The sequence below is a fragment of the Calliopsis andreniformis genome, chromosome 7 (assembly GCF_051401765.1).
Source record: "Calliopsis andreniformis isolate RMS-2024a chromosome 7, iyCalAndr_principal, whole genome shotgun sequence".
Taxonomy (NCBI): Eukaryota; Metazoa; Arthropoda; class Insecta; order Hymenoptera; family Andrenidae; genus Calliopsis; species Calliopsis andreniformis.
In genome coordinates, this window is record NC_135068.1 from 10,262,960 (window position 1) to 10,283,890 (window position 20,931).

The window sequence follows — 20,931 nt, forward strand, 5'->3', positions numbered from 1 at the left end:
ATAATGTTTATATGTGCATAAAAAAAGAAAATATCGCACTTACCAAGCGTTCCTGTTCCTTATGCGTCCTTCCTGTGCACCCGTCTTGCGCATCCTTCTTACGCATCTCTATGAACTGATTTGAAAAATTCTTTTAGAATTTATAAGGTTACTTTTTTCTGGGTAATATAGGGTATACATTATATTTTATTACGATCTGCTGAGGAAAGATTACTTACGCATACAGAAAAAGCAAAAATTTCGTACTTACCAAGCATTTCTCTTCCTTGCGCATTATTCTCACGCATCCCTTCCGCGCATTTCCCTTGCGCATGCCTCTTTTAAATACCATATTCAGTGGTTAAAAAATTATGAAAAAATTCCCAGAGCTTTTTCAATACAAAATAAACAATTTTTATCTTGAGGACTCTCATAATATTCTATCAACTTAATAATAACCACCATATCGTGCCAACTTAGAAACTAATGCTAAATTATACTAAAAACATATAACTAATGTAGATTTTAAAATATGGCTACTGGTGGTACCTATACATTATAAATAATCGTAAATCATAATTTTAAAATACTAAAAACTGCTAAAAATTTTCTTACCGATCTCTCAGAGGTTCCCTAACCTCTCTCACAGATGGCGCGACGCTCGCCAAGATGCGCAACTCCGCCGGTACGCAACATCTAGGTCACGTGACGCATTGTTGACACGCATGCGCGACCTTGGCGCAAGGTGACCGCCTCGCAGATCGCGAAAGCCTCGCGTGTTATTCGTTTCTGAGCAACGTTCGCGTACGTATCGGGACACCGGTTTCGGTACACGCGTGAGAACCGGTCAGCTTCGTGGCCGACGATCTCTAGATCCACCAACAGAAGAATTCTGCTCGTAGAAGCAACCTCTCTGTGAGAAATCTGTCGAAATAACCAAACTCAGCAGTTGTGTAAAACAGTCGATTTTCTAGAAAGTTTTGTAATAGAATTCGAAACCAATCGGCGGTGTTCGAGGAGTACAGGCAGAGCTGTCGAGTCGATCCGCGAGGGAAAAAGGGAAGCAGAGATGTCAGCCTCAGAGGCGGATCACGAGAAGAGGAAGCAGATCTCTGTGCGCGGGATCGTTGATGTGGAGAACGTCGCGAATTTTAAGAAAACATTCAACAGGCATCTCCACTATACTTTAGTGAAGGATAGGAACGTAGCCACCAGCAGGGATTACTTCTTCGCCTTGGCACACAGCGTCAAGGACAACCTGGTGTCGAGATGGATTCGAACTCAGCAATATTATTACGAGAAAGACCCCAAGGCGAGTATTGCATTTATGTTCGAGAAGTCCTGCGGAAAGCATTGCCCTTCAGCCGTTTCGCGAGACTTCTTTCAGGCGTCCCTCCTCGTATCTCGATCTCGTTTCATGTATTTCCATCGTCCTGTAATCGCCGTTCATTAATCTTCAATTTGTCGCGCGAAATTCTTTCGAAACAGGACAGATAAGCTGTAACGTTGATAATGAGTTCAATGAAAAAATTCCTGTCTGAGATGCACGTACTTGTTTCACTTATTTTATCGCCTTTCTTGTGGAGAGTTTCGACAATCGTGTTTTAGTGAAACGAGACAAACAGGATTCGAGAGATTAGGAGGGAATTAATACTTGTTATAACAGTTCGTGAGGAATTATTTTATGAGACACAGGTCTAGGGACTCTAAGGATCTTTAGACAAAAATCTAGTTTTTATTTTGGGGGACTTAACGTTCAAATTTGAAAATAGGTGAATCTAACTGCACCTGCAATTGATAGGGAGGTTTCGAGAAGGTTAGATTTCCTCGATTCTAATTTAAAAATGGCGGGAAATCGGGTGAAACTTAGAAAAATTCACAAAATTTACGAAAATAAAATAGAATCGCAGAATTTCCAAAATTTCACAAAATAAATCCAACAGTTGAGTACTTATTAAATTAAGTAATTTATTCGTGTCTCATTTCTCGATACATGACTATGACTAACAAGTGGAATTTCGTGACACACATCGAGATATCGAATATCTATAAAAGATCTGAAATATTCATTAGTATCTGATAAAAATGAAGCTCTAAAAATATATAGTACAGGATAGATGTCACGAATAGACGTTTCGTATAATCACATATCATGTTCTGAAGACCTCAGGCGGTTGACAGTTGCTTGAACGGTTTTAAACAGGATTGCATAATAACCACGGATTTCTCGTTCGTGTGTGCTCGCAGTCTGCTCGATAACGACAGACTGGTGCTACATCAACGGTCAATGACTTGAGTTCCCATCTGATCACTGGTCAAAAATAAAAATGAGAATTCCAGGGAATATAGTTGCGATACTTCGATCAACGAATAATAATTGCAGATAATTCGCACTTTTTTCTTAGTACAGTAATAACTCGAACTTATGGCCTAATTGGAGATCTGACCATGTTTCGAGACAGTGATGTATGCACAGTGGCACTAAAAGAAAATTTTTAATTTGTTCTTTGCATATACACAGGCATTAGTCACTTCTGTAATAAATGTTTTATTTTGTATTGATTAAATTTCTTTATTGAAATTTGAGATTTGAAACATGGAATTTCAAAATTGAATTGAAACCGAAATTTTAAATTTTCAAATTGGATTGAAACTGAAATTTCAAACTTGAAAATTGAAATTTTCAAACTTGAAAATTGTCTAAAAACTGAAATTTTTTATTATTGTCGTTTAATATTAAAACTCAAATTTTGTAATTTTTTACACGTTTTAAATTCCCATAAATGCATAAAAATCCGAAAATATCGCCAAGTAGCAGTACTATAAACGATTCTGTTTTGTAAAATTAGTGTGTTTTATCATTTTGCTTGGTTTTTAAGCTTCCGAGATGAAAATATCTAATCGAATAATAGCCTTTGTGTTTGCTAAAAGCGTAATAAAACGTTTAAGGGAGGAATTGTTTTTTCTCTTATCAAAAGATCCATTCCTCTAAAAAAGCTATATGATAAATTATTTCCAGCCTATCCATACACTTTCATTATACCTCTTACTTATCATAAATCCTCTCCTTAATCCTCAAAAAAATCTTTTGCCACTAAAAATACCAGGATCCCTTTTTAGATTACAATTTCTAGTACAATTTCCAATACAATTGTTAGCGAGCAGTACATTGTCAATGTGTAAATAGATCTTCAGTGCTTGTTTACATCACTCAGATGCTATATCTCGATGAGCCTTCAAAATGCAGATGCAACACGTTGCAGCGTCTATTTTAGATCGGCCTTACCCTGAGGTCTCAAGCCAAAGTGATTTTCATTCTTTCTCTGCAATGTCACGACGATAAGACCGTCTCGAGCGACGAAATCGTTCCAATTACATCAACGGATTATTAATAATTGTTTGTGAATTTACTCTACGTTATCTCGTTAATTAAGCATCGCGCTGGTTGTATTACAGTCGAAACCAGATCCCCGAACTGCCTGCATTCAGATTTCCTACTTTTGGAACGTTTTCAGAGTCAGCGAGGGAAGGAGATAAGATTCGCGAAGATTTATGTAGGACGAGGGGCAGAGAACGCTGAAGGGAGGGCTTAAATGGGGGAAAGATATAAACAGACAATGACTTTGGGTAAGGAAGAAGGAATGGAGGTCAGATAAATGGGATTGGGGAAGAAAAAAGTAGGGTGAAGGGGGCAATGGCACGCTGTGGCGCGTGAACAAATATCGAGTCTGTAAAGAGGGCAAAAAATTGGAGATGTTTGGAGAATACTTCTATCTCTTTTTCTCTTGCTTTTTGTTTCTGCGATTGGAACTTTGAAAGTTTTTGTTTCTGTTCAGAAAATTGTATGCTGTGGACACTTCCTCTTCGAGCAACTCATATAACATTTAATTACGGAAATTGCTCCAACGACAGGAGTCACGTGATGGAACTATTAAAAGACGAGAAGTCACGTTTAACGTCGGATCATCTTTTGGACCAAGTCCCGTATTATTTTATTGGAGTTCCAAGCTCTCTAAAGAGATTTGGAATTTCATAAGAGTTTAAAGAGAATTCTGCTTAAAATTGGAAGGGAAATAGTAGACACGTTTTTTATATCTTGAGCTAGAGTCTCAGAATGGCTGCAAATACAAAATTTGAATGGATGACTTGAAGGCATTTTCCATAGAATATTTACAGAACATTTGAAGTTCTCACTTTTCTTAAATGAATAAAAATTTGGCTAGCCTCTAAATCTCACTGAAATCAGGAAAAATATTAAACTAAATTGCTCTTCGATATGCACATGCAAAAACTTTCTACTGCGGTCTAAGCAAAGAACACCCATTAAGCAAAACAATTAATATATGATAGCAATTACCATAGAAGACAATTATGATCTCCCTAACACTTAATTTCCAATAATTGTTCAAGATTTCAGTATCATATACAACTCAAAACCTTGACATCTCATATTTTTGCTTTACCTCATATTCCCACCTCTTTCTTTACTAGAAAGAATGGAAAAAATGTGGGTATGAATATAGACACCGCGGCGGGAATTAATTTCAATCGTCTCGACTTACCGATTCTCACGTTTCAAAACGGGGGTCCCACTTATTTTTATTCGTGGACCAATGAAGACACGTAACGTGAGATTCACGTTAATCGATTTCGTAAGGAAAGCGTAGAAGACACAATAACACTTAATTTATGAAGGCTGTTACGAAAGAAGGTCAACGACTTTTATTTTATTGAATCATAGTCCAGTGTTTCCTGTGTTCAATGTCCATTTAAATATTCTGCACGCGTCTAGGAGATAGTATCTATCCTTGAAACGCTATGTAACTATTTTACACACCACAAACAATGATTCATACACTTTAAAAAAGTATTGTACTTATTCTAGAGGGTCTACTACCTTTCCCTCGAGTACTACATGGGAAGGACACTCCAGAACACCATGATCAACTTAGGTATTCAAGGTGCCTGTGACGAAGCAATGTATCAGGTCAAGAAAAATAAATAAACGAATAAATACACACTTGACACAAAAAAAAGGAAACAGTTGCTTTACTTCAGTTTCATTACAGATGGGCTTAGATATCGAAGAACTTGAGGAACTAGAAGAAGATGCTGGTTTAGGAAATGGAGGCTTGGGAAGACTCGCAGCTTGTTTCCTAGACAGCATGGCAACCCTTGGCTTAGCAGCCTATGGATATGGTATCAGATACGAGTATGGTATATTTGCACAGAAGATTAAGAATGGAGAGCAAGTAGAAGAGCCAGATGACTGGCTGCGCTATGGTAACCCATGGGAGAAGGCTAGGCCTGAGTTCATGCTTCCCATAAACTTCTATGGACAAGTTATAGACACCCCTGAAGGGAAAAAGTGGATAAATACGCAGGTTTGTGTTCCACACATAAACTAATGGACAGAATTTTCTTGTGCCCTTGGTATATCTATTTATTTTTGGTGCAGGTTGTGTTTGCTATGCCCTACGATAACCCAGTACCTGGTTACAAAAATAATGTAGTGAATACTCTTAGATTATGGTCTGCCAAGTCGCCAGTGGAATTCAATCTGAAGTTCTGTAAGCAACACTCGCTCACTAGTTACTATGTATAGATTCGTTACTATGTTATACTGCAACGAATAAATATTGCTTGTAGTCAACGATGGTGACTACATCCAAGCTGTGATCGACCGCAACTTGGCGGAGAATATCTCTAGGGTGCTGTATCCTAATGATAACTTCTTTGAAGGAAAGGAGCTGCGATTAAAGCAGGAATACTTCATGGTAGCAGCTACTCTTCAAGATATAATACGCAGGTCATTACACAGACCTTGACCAACTCGCTAATTAGAGCTTTGTTCATCGATTTATGTAACAATACTGCAGTGTATCTCGTCATTAATTCTTTTCACTTTTATGCTCACTATCAGTTCCTCTATTATTTTGCAATTAATGGCTGTTTTCGAGCCCGTGTTATCGCTATTAACATACTTTTAATAGATTTGTGAATATATGAGGCAATTCGTGAATATTCTACGAGGGTCACTCAATAAGTAAAGAGACTAATGTTTATCAAATGAATTTATCATTTATCTACTTTTAAACATAATCTCTTGCTACAATGAGACATTTGCTCGTTTGATCTACTAGCTTTTCTATCCTAGCAGCAAAGAATTGTTTATCATGTTTGTTCCAATTTTGCATATTTATCTCTTTACTCACTGAATGATTCTCTGACAAGAACCTTTTAAAACTGTAACTATTCAATAGGTATAAGGCTAGTAAATTCGGCTCAAGGGAACATCACAGAACAGACTTCGACCAGTTCCCTGATAAAGTCGCGATCCAGTTAAACGATACTCATCCTTCCTTGGCCATTCCTGAACTTATGAGGATTCTCATCGACATTGAGGGACTTCCCTGGGAAAAGGTGATTACATACTAACAGCTAATAGTATCTATTCACTGTAAAAGATGCTAATATGTATTATTCTTTACTTAATTAAGGCTTGGGACATCACAACGAGAACCTGTGCCTACACCAATCACACTGTGCTTCCCGAAGCTCTTGAACGATGGCCAACAAGTATGCTGGAGAGCATTCTTCCTCGACATCTACAAATCATTTACCACATAAACTTCCTCCACCTGCAACAAGTCTCTGCCAAATATCCAGGAGACATTGATCGTCTTCGTCGCATGTCCTTGATAGAGGAGGAAGGCGAGAAGAGGGTCAACATGGCACATCTTTCTATCGTCGGTAGCCACGCTATCAATGGTGTTGCTGCTATACATTCAGAGATTTTGAAATCTGGCGTGTAGGTGCATTTATTCAGAAACTTACAGTATTCGATAAATATTTTAATTTAAGCGTTTTCTTTTTTTAGTTTCAAAGATTTCTACGAACTGGCGCCTGAGAAATTCCAAAACAAGACCAATGGTATCACGCCGAGGAGGTGGCTACTTCTCTGCAACCCGAATCTGTCGGATCTCATCGAAGAAGTGAGTGTCTCTATAAGAAAATTTATTTATATTTTGTATATTTTTGTAGATTATATCCTTTGACTAATTTAATATCTCTATTTTCCTGTCTCCAGAAAATTGGCGACGAATGGACGGTGCATCTAGAGCAGCTAACTCAACTGAAACAATGGGCTAAAGATCCAGTCTTCCAGCGTAGTATCATTAAAGTAAAGCAAGAAAACAAACTGAAAGTAGCGCAGCTGCTCGAAAAAGACTATGGTGTTAAAGTTAATCCTGCCTCCATTTACGATATTCAGGTACCTTGTCTATCTTTCCATCCTCTAAAACTAAATTAGCACATAATCTTAATTATTTGCTTTCTAAAAACAGGTAAAACGAATACACGAGTACAAGAGACAGCTCTTGAATTGTCTGCATGTGATCACCCTCTACAATAGAATAAAGAAAGACCCCTCTGCGCCATTTGTTCCTCGAACAGTGATGATTGGAGGAAAGGCAGCTCCAGGTTACCACTTAGCTAAGAAAATTATCAAACTAATCTGTAGTGTAGGAAATGTGATAAACAATGATCCAATTGTGGGCGATAAGTTGAAGTTCATCTTCTTGGAGAATTATCGAGTAACCTTGGCTGAGAAGATCATCCCAGCTGCAGATTTGAGTGAACAAATTTCTACTGCTGGTACAGAAGCTTCTGGTACAGGAAACATGAAGTTCATGGTGAGCAATTATTAAGGAATTTATTTTAGAGGAAACTTACAAGCCCAGAAACACTTAAAGAAAAAGAAAAATAGCTCAAATAGCTCACTTACAAATGACTACTGTCTTATTATGTTCCAGTTAAACGGTGCTTTGACAATTGGTACGCTGGATGGTGCCAACGTAGAAATGGCTGAAGAGATGGGAATGGACAACATCTTCATCTTTGGTATGACTGTCGAGGAAGTGGAAGAGCTAAAGAAGAAAGGATACAACGCCTACGACTACTACAACAGGATCCCAGAGCTGAAACAGTGTATCGACCAAATTCAGGGTGGCTTCTTTAGCCCTAACAATCCAGATGAGTTCAAACATATTACCGACGTTCTTCTCAATTGGGACAGATTCTACTTGTTCGCTGATTACGAAAGCTACATTAAGATGCAGGATCAAGTCAGCAAAGTTTATCAGGTACGTTTATTTTTATTAAACGTGTATTGAGTTTGGAAAACTAGAATTCTTATTAATCCCTCGAGAGTCATGGTTAATCACTGAAAATGTACTCTACAACAGGAATTCTTCACCGCTATCTTTTTTGTGTTCTGATACATTGTTATTATAGGTATACCAAGCAAACTTGGTGTATTCATACGATATAACTTCTTGTGGGGTCAATACTGTGATTTATGACATTTATATGTTATTTATTTGTTTTATTTTCAGGACGAAAGCAAGTGGGTGGAGATGGCGATCCACAACATTGCCTCGTCAGGAAAATTCTCATCAGATCGTACGATTGCAGAATATGCCCGTGATATTTGGAACGTCGAGCCTTCTTGGCAGCGACTTCCCGACCCCCATGAACCACGAGACATTTAAATTTAACAAGTTACTTCTTTTTTTTTTAGACAATTTACGTTTTCGCTTATTACGCACATTATTAACAGTCGTTACTTTTTTAACTTTTTTTTTTTTTAAATCGATAAGTGAATACTCGTGGACAGGCGTGAGTAATTTTGCAGTCCAACGAATGATAAATATGCGAACTGACTTCAGAATGGTGTTACAATAAGCAAAGTTATTTTAGAGGATGTTTAAAGTTGTACAGTTTTTTAAGAATTTTTTCTCCGCGAGTTTTTGGTAACTAATTGCTGGAAATTATTCACACTTGCTACAGAAAAGTATATACTGCCTGAAACTTCTTGAAAAACTCTGTTAACAGTCGTCGACTGATCAATTAAGAGAGGACAGTTAAATTTAAGAGGGAATTTCTCGTGTTCCTACGTTCTAGTTATAGATAAACTATATTATTAACAATAATGGGTTCTCCTCTTTAAAGAAAACTAAGAAAAAGCAGTCTAGTCGAAAAAATAGTTAATGGAAGCATCAGAAGTGATTTTACTCGTATTTTTCTACTTGTAAATAAAATTCCCGCAATAAAGTTGAAGCAAATAACGAATTTATCGAACGTTAACTAACTGATATTAATTTTAAAAGAATTATAATATTTATCTCGAACTTTGAGCCCTCCACTATATCATTGTCAATATTTAATTGTATATTTAATAATGTTTATATTGCATGAACGTCTATTAGTATTGTAAACATGCTTATCGCCATGTTTTGAAATGAAATTTTTTTTCAAAATATATATTTATCTTTGTTCCTATTTAATGTAATAAAATATACGATGAACTTAAATTATCCTTTTCCCTTTCAGGGAGAAATCCACGAAAAATAGTTAAGAAAATTTCAGTTTCGCCTAAATGAAACTTTGGATTCTGCTGTTAATATGTTAAACTGCTACAATTTAAATTATTTTGAAGAGGGGAGATTTAGGAATTATTTCCTCCTTCAGTTATCGTGCTTTTGGACTTAATTGTCTTCTTAAAATTACAGATTCAATTTCATTCTATTTCCAGTTCAAATCGTATCAGAGAAATAGAAAAAATATGTGATATCGTGCGAGAAAACGCCCAGTTGGAGTAAGGCAATGCTCCAATAAATTATACTTCGAGATTATAAGAAGCATGTCTGTAAACCAAGCCGAGATTTTCGTGCAAACAAAGGAAAATGCTCGGCGTGAATTCTCGTTCGTTGATGAGGACACAATACCCATAGTGAGTATCGATCGATAATATTAGAATTTGCATCATAAATACTGCAAATATAGATTTGCCGATCGAAAATTTCGGTACAGTTAACCTGCTTCTTTGACCCAACCCATCCTGCTTCTTATTCATTAATATTCGATTATTAATTGAAAAAATAAAACTTCGATACCTACAGTTGAGGTCCTATTTGCCTGATTACTGATTATCTATCAAATTGAACGTTTCTGTGTGTGTGAAAATTGCTCTTGTGTTGGTATGGAATACTTCATATTTGGTATTTAAAATTTAGTATTCTTTACGAGCATCTGTTAGTTTAATTTGAAAAACTGGAAGCAGATTCTAATGAGAAAATATACGATATATGAATGTATGTTAATGTTGGTTCACTATTTCAATAAAGTATTGAAGTGTTACATAAATAGTTATTTTATTGATTTCGAGTTTCAATATTTGAACATCTCTGTATGTTAAGGCTACCAAGAGACCATTTAATTCGATGTTTAAATAAATTGACAAATGAGTGTACTGTTTGGTTATGTTGATCTTGAATAAAATGCGCATTTATAGGACACCTTGGCGCGAATCTCTAATTTTAATTCCATTGTTGCTCGATCACCTGTTGAGTCTAATCTTTTCGTTAAAGATAAGGTATAAAGAGAAAGAATAGGTGCGTTAACATAGAAGAAGGTAGAGCATTGCAGTTACCGACTGAGAAATATTTTAAGGTTAGAAGTATTTTGAGGTTAGGTTTTCTTTATTTTTTTTCTCAAAAATTGTTGATGTTTTAACCCTGGAATAGCACACAGGGATCTTTTATGACCCCAGAAAAATACTAATTTCTGCTACTATATTACAAAATAATTTCAAATGTTTTTTACTTCTTTTTTAACATTTGAATTTTATAAAATTGAACTATACATTTGAGAGTATTTCAGCAAATTTTTACAGAATTTTTTACATTCTTTATATGTATTTAAAATGTTTGAAAATTATGTTAAATTTGAAAGACCCAGTGTGCTATGTGGCAGTCCAAAAAACAGTGCCATTCCAGCATTAATAACATTGCAGCAAATGAGCAATATCATTTAATCTTCCTTTTATCTTTACCCAGGCATTTTTGTCGACTTAGTAAAAGAACAAACCTCTGGTTACATCCTCTTAGGAAAATGAAGATAAACGGCTGTATAGGTAGAAAAATGATCCCCAAGAAAACTAATGCCGAGGATTCGAATCCAAACTTTGACTAGCTTCTATGTATGAATCCCTAACATCTGTTCCTCCTACTCAGATTCCTTTAGAAACCCCGGTATGTAAAACTTGAGGGGCTATTCCCACTTGGAGGCAATCTTTGGGATAAAAAACTATTAAGTACTATTCGTTTACATGCCGGGTAAAATGTGCAACAACCATTATAGTTGGAACAGACATGTCCAGTAATTTAGTAACTTACTGTATATGGACACTAAAATTTAGTTGAGCCTACACTAATTTTTAGTGTTAATACACAGTAAGTTACTATATTAATCACAACTCAACTAAATTACTAGACCTGTCTGGGCCAGCCTTTAGTAAAGCATCAAGGAGAATAAGATACTGCAGTACATATTTTAATGTAGAATATACAGGGTGTAACAAATATAATCTTTGATATTTTAAGGGATGGGAGATCTAAGTTGGAGCACGAAATATCTTATGACATTGTGTCCAATCTGCCTTCATTTTGTTACACCCTGTACGTATACTAACAATACAATGTTAAATTTCTATTTCAGAATGTTGCAAAACCATTTCCATTGCGGCCACTGAAACCAACTTCTGCTATTGTGCTTACAGGCTACATTTCCCCTGATGCTGTGAGGTAAAAAAGAATTAAAAGAACTACTAATTAACTCAGGGGAAAAGAGACTGCTTACTAAAATTCTAACTGTTACAGGTTCTCAATAAATTTATTATGCAAGTCGCCAGGAAACATCGCGTTGCATTTCAATGCGCGATTGGATAGAGGATATGTGGTGCGAAATACGAAGTATAAAGGAAGCTGGGAGGAGGAAGAGACATGCTCTCCTTCTGGGCAGACCGCCTTCAGGCGCAATTCTTATGTTCACATTCTGATTTTCTGCACTACCAATGAATTCCAGGTAAGCAGCATTTAGTTAATGAATATGTGCTACAGAAGTTTGGAATCACATTCAAATTCTTATTAATGTTTCACTACGTAGCAAAATATACTGCTCAGAAAGGTTGGGGCATAGAAAAATTTTGGGCGAATATTGATCAACTTTGACTGACGATAACTCCGCGAAAAATCGTCGTAAGATCATGATCTTTTTTTTAAATTGTAGCTTGGAATTTCTACTTCAAAATACTGTGTCTCGATTTTAAGTTTAGTAGACTCCTGCTACTGCAATCCCTTAAATCTGAAGGCATGTTTGTTGTACTGAAAACAGCAAAGTTTGAGGAGATGCAGGGACTTGCTAAAATTTTTTTCGGGGATGCCATTTACAGGAGCATAAAGCTTGAACCTTCCCCTGTATTTTAAAAAAAAAGATCAAGTCGCTACGATTTTTTTTCGGGAAGTTACAGTACTTTAAAGCAAACCTTGCATTTTTGCCCTGTATTGGCACCGCTCGATGTGTTGAAAAATGCAAGGTTTGCTTTAAAGTGCTGTAACTTGGCGAAAAAAAATCGCAGCGACTTGATCTTTTTTTTAAAATACAGGGGAAGATTCGAGCTTTATGGTGCTGCAAACCGCATCCTCGAAAAAAATTTTCTCTGGTCCCTGTATCTCATCAAACTTCGCAATTTTCACAAGATGAAATGTGTGTTTCCAGGTTGCTGTAAACGGGGAGCATTTCTGCGGATTTGCGTACAGAATGTCCCTCGACGACATAACTAGCCTCGAGATCAATGGATCACTTGAGGACACTAGATTCCGACAGCTCGAGCTGTTCGTCTATCCTGATCCAAAACTGTGCAGGCCGAACACAGCTCTGAGCTTGAAAATCGATCGACCACTCGTCGATTTCCTTGTAGGTTCCCTCAACCCATTCGTTGTACCTTAGATAACAAATTCTAATTTGAACTAAATCGTGTAATGGGCTTATACAGACTGTTCCAATCACTGTGGACATTGAAACTGAATTCAAACCAGGAACTAGGCTTTTCATTGCTGGGAGACTGAAGCTTCTACCTCACTCGTGAGTTTAGACTATGCAATATTATAATAGAGAAGGATATAATATAGTGTAATATAACCAGAGTGTGTTGAGTCCACTTGTTTTCTCTATGACACTATACACTTTGACTCTGGTGTCCAAATATAGTTTTGAATCTGTTTAAAAATCCCCAATTTTGAACTTGTACAGAGTGATCAGCTTATCTGGAAACCCTCAGAGTGTTGGCAGCATTTATTCTAAATGCTGTTAGCATCGTAAGTGCTGCCAATACTCATTAAAGGGTTTCTAGTTGAACCAATCACTCTGTACTGTTCTGCAACTCATCGATTCAGCTCTTTAATCGATTCTCTGTTATGCAACAGGTTTTACGTGAACCTACAGAAGGGGAAAGCGATATATCCCCATTCTGTAATCGCTCTGCATTTAAATCCCCGCTTTTCCTATGGTAGCACAGCACCTTACGTCGTAATGAACTGCTGGGTAAATGGATCATGGGGTCACGAGGAAAGACACGAAGGTCACTTGTCTTGGATGCCTGGCCGCGATTTTTTATTGACGTAGGTTTCCTTAATGTCCAAGGAAACTGATTCAAAACATGCAAACGACACGTCAAATCCACTTTCTTTTTGTCGACAGAATTCGATGCGAGAACGAAGCATACACAATATGGTTGGGTGACAGAATGATCAGCGAGTTTAAGTACAGACTGCAACCGTCTATTATCGACACGCTTAAAATTACTGGAGACATTGTACTTCACGAATTAGCCATAACTCGGGCAGCTTAAATAGAGCTTTGGATTACTTTAATTAAATATAATTACTTTTTAGCTTGTTATTGTAAATAGGAATTAAAAATATAGTATCTATCGATGGACTTTAATAATAAAATTTATACTTTTTAATGTTGCCAGGTTTAAATAAACATATGCAGACGAATTGAAATCTTCCATAAGTACTTAAAAATCCACAATTTAATTATACATTAACTATAACGAGTACAGTACCTTCGCTGCCGTATACGCGACAACGCGTGATGAGAATGCTTGCAAGTAACCGATCACGCACTATCGCGTGAGGAGTCCATGTCCGCTTAACGGGTGTTCTGCGCTCGGCAGTTTACAATAAACACTCATTTCAGATCGGCAGTGAAGATGACAATTACGAAAGAAACTCGTAGCGCGTCAAAAAGTGCCTCAAGTCTCGTCGCCCCTTCGGCCGATTCGAATTTTCGCGCGCTGGGTGCGTAGCGCGCAGCTCCCCGCGCTTGCGCCCAGATCGCCAATTGTTCGCGAGTGGTAGCCGAGCAGGGCTCGCAGATAAATAACTTTTTCCGCCCGCGGATCGTCCAGGGACAAAGGCAGAAGAGGAGAGGGAGGATTCCTTCGATTTCTCCCAGTGGAAAACTGTGTTTTCCGTGCGCCGAGGGCCGAGTGATGCGCGCATATGTCTAGCCTCGGAGGGACCTAGGGCTCCGAGCACAGCACAGCCGAAGAGGAGGGCCGCTGATCGCGCAGCGGCGAGGCCAGTGCCGCGAAGCACTGCGAAGCACCGCGAAGCGCCGCGAAACACCGCGAAGCTGTCCGTCGTTGCGGTCACGGGGAGTCGACAGAAACGAAAACATGACGGACACGGCCGCGGCGACGACCGACACGCAGAAGAGGGCGAATTTCTCGGCGTTGACCGTCGGGAACCCGAACGGCGTCAACAAGATATCCCCGAGCTTGGCCAACGCGAAGCCAGGCACGGCCAGAAAGCTCGTCATCAAGAACTTCAAAAGTAAGCGAGACCATGGGACCACCTAACCTCAAAGTCAGCTGGTCGCTCGTTCGCTACGCTGCCTGGGGCTGGCAGCCTGCCCTCGGGGGTTGCGACATTTCGTCTCTAACGCGATATTGCGGGCTCTGCGATGCCTCGAGACGCTGCAAGGACGAATCCTTGTCGATAATAGTAGTCTGACATAACCTAACCGAGAGGAGCCTGAAAACAGAAACGTTTTTAAGACGCACTATTTTTATCTTTTTTAGAGCCTTTCCAGAAGTTTCGCCCATACGCGAATTCTCGCGTTTGCTAACCTCTTAATGACCTGGAGAACCGATTCCTAATGATGGGGAATTGATATTTCAGGAATTTTGGTTCGGTGTAGGATAGTGGTCACAGATATTGCAGATTTCAGTCAGAAAAGGGTCTTGAATCTTGAAATTCGTTAGTTGTTGGAGAAGCCAGGGACCTTTAATCAATTCTTCCAAAATGCACAATACAGTAAATTCTTCTATGTTCACTACAATGAAAATGTTGAGCCCTCAGTTGGTCTTTCATATTTAGTAGTTATAGAAAAAGATAACAAATGAGACAGCATGAACAACTGGCTATACATATTACAGAGTCTCACATACCTCAGGCATACTTGCCTACTTTCAAGGAAGTTTTTCCTTAGATAATGGGGATAACAATATATACAAACAAACAAAATCTAGTGAACATACAAAGAAAATTTACTGTATTTTCTCTGAGCAGCATACTTGCCATTTTCTTCCTTCCACTTTTGCATATACTTCCATGACTTGCAAGTATTCTCCAAGCAAAAAATGCATAGATACTAATTTGCAATGAATTTTGTACAGATAAGCCAAAATTGCCAGAGAATTACCAAGAGCAAACATGGGAGAAGCTGCAAGAAGCTGTGATTGCGATACAGACCAGCAAAAGTATTCGTTATTCCTTGGAGGAACTTTACCAGGCGGTTGAAAATATGTGTAGTCATAAAATGGCATCTACGCTATATACAAAACTGACGAGGTTAACAGAAGCTCATGTGCAGGCTAATATAGAACAGTTTTTAGCCGAGTCTATGGATAGGCATATATTCTTGAAGAAGATGAATGAGTGTTGGCAGTCGCATTGTAGACAAATGATTATGATTAGGAGTATTTTTCTATACTTGGATAGAACATATGTACTGCAGAATCCAAGCATTTTGTCCATTTGGTGAGTCTGTTGTTATTTGAATATTTCAGTATTTTGTGCTTACTGTGTACAATTTCAGGGATATGGGATTACATTTATTTAGAGTGTATATCGTCCTAAACAATTTAGTTCAGACACGTACAGTGGAAGGACTACTCATGCTCATAGAAAAAGAACGTCAGGGGGATACAGTAGACAGAACACTTCTTAAGTCATTGTTACGAATGTTATCAGATTTACAAATTTACCAAGATGCCTTTGAAACTAAGTAAGAACCCTTTCAAAACACTATTTCTCTTCAGATAAGGTTTATATGGATATTTATCCCTATTTCTGTGCCTTCAAACTAGAATTTATAAGAAAAAACAACTTTCATTGGAAATATAACTTAGTAAACTTAGAAAAATAATTCCTTGACTTATGTGTAAAAGTTCTTTTCTTATCAATTATTCTAGTCCAAAGCCACAGAAATGGGGACACGTGATTTATTATTGTTTCTAACAATGAATTCTCATTTCCATAGGTTTTTGGTTGCCACAGAAAGACTGTATGCTGCTGAGGGCCAACGATTGATGAACGAACACGACGTTCCCGAGTACTTAGCACACGTGGACAAACGACTTCAAGAAGAGAATGAACGTTTGTTGCATTACCTTGATGCGTCTACGAAGTAAATCAATCGTTTTTTATACATTTAATTAATGTATCGTTCACACAGTGATATAATAACTAATTTATTGTTCTAGATGGTCGCTAATACACACTGTAGAAAAGCAATTATTATCCGAGCACCTTACAAGCATTTTACAGAAAGGGTTAAGTGGTTTGTTGGACGAAAATAGAATTAGTGATCTATCTTTACTTTATAATTTATATAGTCGAGTGAAAAATGGCCTTGTTGAACTATGTTTGAATTTCAATTCGTATATAAAGGTACGTTTCATGTGCATATATGTTCCATAGCCAGAAATCTAATTACATATTCTTGTTTCTTGCAGAAAAAAGGTAAAACTATAGTCATAGATCCTGAAAAAGATAAAACTATGGTTCAAGAACTCTTAGACTTCAAGGACAAAATGGACAATATAGTAAATACGTGTTTTCATAAAAATGAGAAGTTTGCAAATAGCTTAAAAGAAGCTTTCGAAGCTTTTATTAATCAGCGAGCAAACAAACCAGCTGAATTAATAGGTATTGTAAATTCTTCTATGTTAAAATCGTAGCGTTATCTTTATTACTGTTAATTAGACTGAGAATGTTTATGTATCTTTATAATTACAGCCAAATTTGTCGATTGCAAGCTAAGGGCAGGTAACAAAGAAGCGACAGAAGAAGAGTTAGAAAGACTACTAGATAAGATTATGGTGTTGTTTAGATTTATACACGGGAAAGATGTATTCGAAGCTTTTTATAAAAAAGACTTGGCCAAACGTTTATTAGTGGGCAAGTCAGCCTCTGTCGACGCAGAGAAGTCCATGTTGTCTAAATTGAAACAAGAATGCGGCGGTGGTTTCACTAGCAAATTGGAAGGGATGTTTAAAGATATGGAGCTCAGCAAAGATATTAACATTGCTTTTAAACAGGTAACTATACCATTTAAAAATGTCGATGTTTGAATTGCTGTAACTTTGCGAAAAAAAATCGCAGGGAAGTGAGCCTAGGCTCATTGTAAAGTGCGAAGCCTCTACTTTAATATCCCTGAATTGAATATTCCTGAAGACACTTTTTTTATTTGCTTACACGACAAAAAACAGAGGGTAGTTTTTCCTCGAATTTCTTCCAACTTCAAGTGTCTGTACAGAGCCTAATAAATTTTTTCTGCGATCAAATCTAGGATAAAATTAAAGCTGGAAGCCTCCTCTTTACAATGAGCCTTTAGAAATCGATCTACGATTTTTTTTTTGCCGAGTTATTGCAGTTTGAACGAAAAGATCTTTCATTGCTCTAATACTAGCGAACCTATTTTCATTCAAACTGCAATAACTCGGCGAAAAAAAATCGTAGATCACTCGTTAAGGTCTCATTCGATAGGGGAAGCTTCAAACTTGAAATCTACTGCAAAATGTATCCCGAAAAAAATTTATCAAGTTCCTGAGAGTAGTTTGAATATGGAGAAAAAATTGGAGAAAAACAACCTTCTCTTTCTCGGCCTGCAGTCGAATGGAAAATTTTTTTCCGGAAAGTTCAATTCAGGGGTCTGAAAGTAGAGGCTTCGCCCTTTAAAATGAGCCCAGGCTCACCACTATACGATTTTTTTTCACAAAGTTACAGCACTTTGTATTACATTAATTATATAACTCAAATTCGTTTTTCATGATTCAGTACGCAGGGAACTTGCAAAACGAATTGTCTGCCAGTAATTTGGACTTAACAGTTTCAATACTTACTATGGGCTACTGGCCAACATATCCTGTTATGGAAGTCACATTACCACCAGAAATGGTTCAGTACCAAGACGTATTTAATAAGTTTTATTTGGGGAAACACAGTGGCAGAAAATTGCAGTGGCAACCCACGCTAGGACACTGTGTATTGAAAGCTTGGTTTAATCAGGTATCCTAAACATTTCTCAGTAAATACATAAGCTACTTTGGTGTACATTTATAAATTATTTAAATTGAAAACTAGGGTAACAAAGAACTTCAGGTGTCACTGTTTCAAGCATTAGTCTTGATTCTCTTCAACGATTCTGATAACTTATCTCTGGAAGATATAAAAGTAGCAACGAACATAGAAGACGGTGAACTTAGGAGAACTCTGCAGTCTTTAGCTTGCGGGAAAGCTAGAGTGCTGCAAAAAAATCCTAGGGGAAGGGACGTCGCGGATAATGATAGATTCGTATTTAACGCAGACTTCACGAATAAATTATTCAGAATTAAAATAAACCAAATACAAATGAAAGAAACGGTAACCAAATTCTACAAAAATTAACACCAAAATGAGTAATTTTATAGTACATATTTCTTTTTCCTTTCTTTTAGAATGAAGAACAAAAGGCTACGGAGGAAAGAGTTTATCAAGACAGACAATATCAAATAGATGCAGCTATTGTCAGAATTATGAAAATGAGGAAGACTTTAACGCACAATTTATTGATTAGTGAACTGTACAATCAATTAAAATTCCCTGTAAAGGTATGTTCTTGATTTGAGATATCCTTAAAATGGGATGTAAATAATTTTGCGTTTTTCCAGCCTGCTGACTTGAAAAAGCGAATTGAATCTCTCATAGACAGGGACTACATGGAGCGAGACAAAGACAATGCAAATGAATACAACTATGTTGCGTAACCTGAACCAGATGCCAAAGTCATTTCAGACTGGTACGTTATCCTTCGTAGCAAAAGGAACCAATTCGTTTTGGTGTTTGCCTATTGTGAATGTGACAGGTTAGAAAAAAAACAAGGAACTCGAATTAATCGACTGTCAGCATGTTTGCAATGGTCAGTTGAGGTAAACGAAGAGAAAAAAAAAAAACAGAAAAATAATTAGAGTGGACCTCGTTTCGATTTATGTAGTGCGTAAATGGACACTGGACTATTAAGATCCTTTTTAAACAGTGCTTTACTGTTGTTACTCTTGTGTTGTTTCTGGGTTTCGCTAACAAGGACCAGATGTCTTCAGTGATACAGCGTTTAAAATATATCATCAATATTTTATGCGGAACAGTTTTTCACAGCATATTGAAGATTTGAGAAGATTATAATGTAGTAATATTCTAAGAATAAAAATGCAATGTATCATTTAAATGGGGAGTGAGCAAGAGTTCATTATTTATGGCAGATGTAAAACAGTGTATGGTGGACATTGAAGTTGTTTTGACATTACGGGAGGCATAAAGGTTTGTGTATTTAACATAACATTCGAATATATTTAATTCATTATAAAACTTGGAAAAAGTGTTGCCGAAAAGACCCATAAAACAGTGTGTGCATATTAAAAGAGCGAAAGCCCCAAAGTTTGAAGAAATCTTATTGGAAACATAATACTATGTATTTCTGTAACAAATTTTTGTACATTACCTTATAATACAGAGTTTATAAATAAGGAGAATATATATATATAACTGTACAAATGATATCCATTTTTATTGAAACAATAGTGAAGCAATACTTGTAAATTTGATATAATACTTGAATTTGAAAGTAATATGAAGCACTTTTTCACCATTATGCGTTTTCTTTTATGAGCTGTTCGATTATAGCAATGTACAAATAGATAATTCTTTTTTTTTTTTTTTTAAGTCAAATATGTATCCCTCTTCGATATTATATAATAAAATTATATAATGAAAAGTAAATAGAAGTGTTTCATATTATTATATGACAAAAATACTCTGCCATTAGCTTTATAATGTTCACTAAAAAATTACGATGCTAAGGTAATATAAGTGATATTTAACGAAACTTTGCATATTCTTTAAGTGAGTTATAGCTTTCTGAAAGTACAAGTTTGTAAGATTACATATGTATCTTGTGTGTCTTTATATAAAAATTAAAGTGTATGCAATATGCAATTAACTTTGGCCAGTCGTTATTTTGTTTCGTGTAATATATAATGTTAATTATTAAATTAGACTGATTTAAACAATCTCCACTTGAAATTTACTACTACTATTTCAATTACATTCTCTGAAAGTATAATACGATTTTAGATTACACGTTGACCATAGGAGAAACATATATTTTATTGATTTTAACTTTTCAGTGACTCTGTATTACAAGGTTTTTTTACAAATGGTTGTTAAAGAAATTGTGGTTCATGTAAATGCTGTGCAAAATGAATTTTTAAGATAAAAAATAAATATTGAATAAAAACCACACTTGAAGTTGCCATAATTATGTGTGAATCAGTGAGTTGAAGAACAGTACTTAGCTGTTTTCAAAACTAGGAAAACTAAGGAAAACGTAAAACACATAAAAAAGTTGGGATCAATCTTAAAATTTTGTTTCTGGCCTTGCTCTGTTTTTCAGTTCAAAGATTCATGCAAAATCAAAAGCTAAAAAACTGATTTTACTACTGTA

General features: G+C 36.6%; 3 protein-coding genes across 7 annotated transcripts; all 3 read left to right on the plus strand.

The window, feature by feature from the left end:
- Window positions 1-749: 749 nt before the first annotated feature.
- On the plus strand, window positions 750-8,741 carry Glyp (glycogen phosphorylase). Of its 3 annotated transcripts, none has more exons than XM_076381707.1 (13): window positions 750-894; window positions 969-1,291; window positions 4,865-4,966; window positions 5,049-5,363; window positions 5,438-5,549; window positions 5,629-5,788; window positions 6,243-6,402; window positions 6,480-6,790; window positions 6,860-6,974; window positions 7,070-7,252; window positions 7,326-7,673; window positions 7,794-8,123; window positions 8,376-8,741. In XM_076381707.1, the coding sequence occupies exons 2-13, from the start codon at window positions 1,049-1,051 to the stop codon at window positions 8,529-8,531; spliced, it is 2,535 nt and encodes an 844-aa protein (XP_076237822.1). In that variant the 5' UTR covers window positions 750-894; window positions 969-1,048; the 3' UTR covers window positions 8,532-8,741. The 3 variants fall into 3 exon arrangements, with proteins under 3 accessions (XP_076237822.1, XP_076237823.1, XP_076237824.1); XM_076381708.1 differs by having other exon boundaries at window positions 765-894; window positions 954-1,291; XM_076381709.1 differs by having other exon boundaries at window positions 774-894; window positions 958-1,291.
- A 726-nt stretch (window positions 8,742-9,467) lies between these two features.
- LOC143181345 (galectin-8) lies at window positions 9,468-13,880 on the plus strand. 3 transcript variants are annotated; one of them, XM_076381721.1, is made up of 7 exons: window positions 9,468-10,133; window positions 11,539-11,624; window positions 11,700-11,904; window positions 12,598-12,795; window positions 12,875-12,963; window positions 13,305-13,499; window positions 13,579-13,880. In XM_076381721.1, exons 1-7 carry the CDS (start codon window positions 10,128-10,130, stop codon window positions 13,727-13,729), a joined length of 930 nt encoding a protein of 309 aa, XP_076237836.1. In that variant the 5' UTR covers window positions 9,468-10,127; the 3' UTR covers window positions 13,730-13,880. The 3 variants fall into 3 exon arrangements, with proteins under 3 accessions (XP_076237836.1, XP_076237834.1, XP_076237835.1); XM_076381719.1 differs by having other exon boundaries at window positions 9,468-9,772; XM_076381720.1 differs by lacking the exon at window positions 9,468-10,133 and adding an exon at window positions 10,513-11,072.
- Window positions 13,881-14,407: 527 nt separating this feature from the next.
- On the plus strand, window positions 14,408-20,321 carry Cul4 (cullin 4). The gene is made up of 11 exons (XM_076381710.1): window positions 14,408-14,720; window positions 15,566-15,929; window positions 15,988-16,176; window positions 16,432-16,578; window positions 16,655-16,841; window positions 16,907-17,099; window positions 17,190-17,491; window positions 18,231-18,461; window positions 18,537-18,815; window positions 18,890-19,042; window positions 19,103-20,321. The coding sequence occupies exons 1-11, from the start codon at window positions 14,564-14,566 to the stop codon at window positions 19,196-19,198; spliced, it is 2,298 nt and encodes a 765-aa protein (XP_076237825.1). The 5' UTR covers window positions 14,408-14,563; the 3' UTR covers window positions 19,199-20,321.
- The last annotated feature ends 610 nt before the right edge of the window (window positions 20,322-20,931 follow it).

Bases quoted from the DNA above. Each gene is read 5' to 3' on its own strand.
- LOC143181345 (XM_076381719.1), top strand. From the start codon at position 9,683: ATGTCTGTAAACCAAGCCGAGATTTTCGTGCAAACAAAGGAAAATGCT. The intron at 9,773-11,538 runs GTGAGTATCGAT...TTTCTATTTCAG, and splicing joins ATGAGGACACAATACCCATA to AATGTTGCAAAACCATTTCC. The intron at 11,905-12,597 runs GTAAGCAGCATT...GTGTGTTTCCAG, and splicing joins GCACTACCAATGAATTCCAG to GTTGCTGTAAACGGGGAGCA.
- Glyp (XM_076381707.1), top strand. From the start codon at position 1,049: ATGTCAGCCTCAGAGGCGGATCACGAGAAGAGGAAGCAGATCTCTGTG. The intron at 5,789-6,242 runs GTCATTACACAG...ACTATTCAATAG, and splicing joins CTTCAAGATATAATACGCAG to GTATAAGGCTAGTAAATTCG. The intron at 6,403-6,479 runs GTGATTACATAC...TACTTAATTAAG, and splicing joins AGGGACTTCCCTGGGAAAAG to GCTTGGGACATCACAACGAG.
- Cul4 (XM_076381710.1), top strand. From the start codon at position 14,564: ATGACGGACACGGCCGCGGCGACGACCGACACGCAGAAGAGGGCGAAT. The intron at 14,721-15,565 runs GTAAGCGAGACC...AATTTTGTACAG, and splicing joins CGTCATCAAGAACTTCAAAA to ATAAGCCAAAATTGCCAGAG. The intron at 18,816-18,889 runs GTAACCAAATTC...CCTTTCTTTTAG, and splicing joins AAATACAAATGAAAGAAACG to AATGAAGAACAAAAGGCTAC.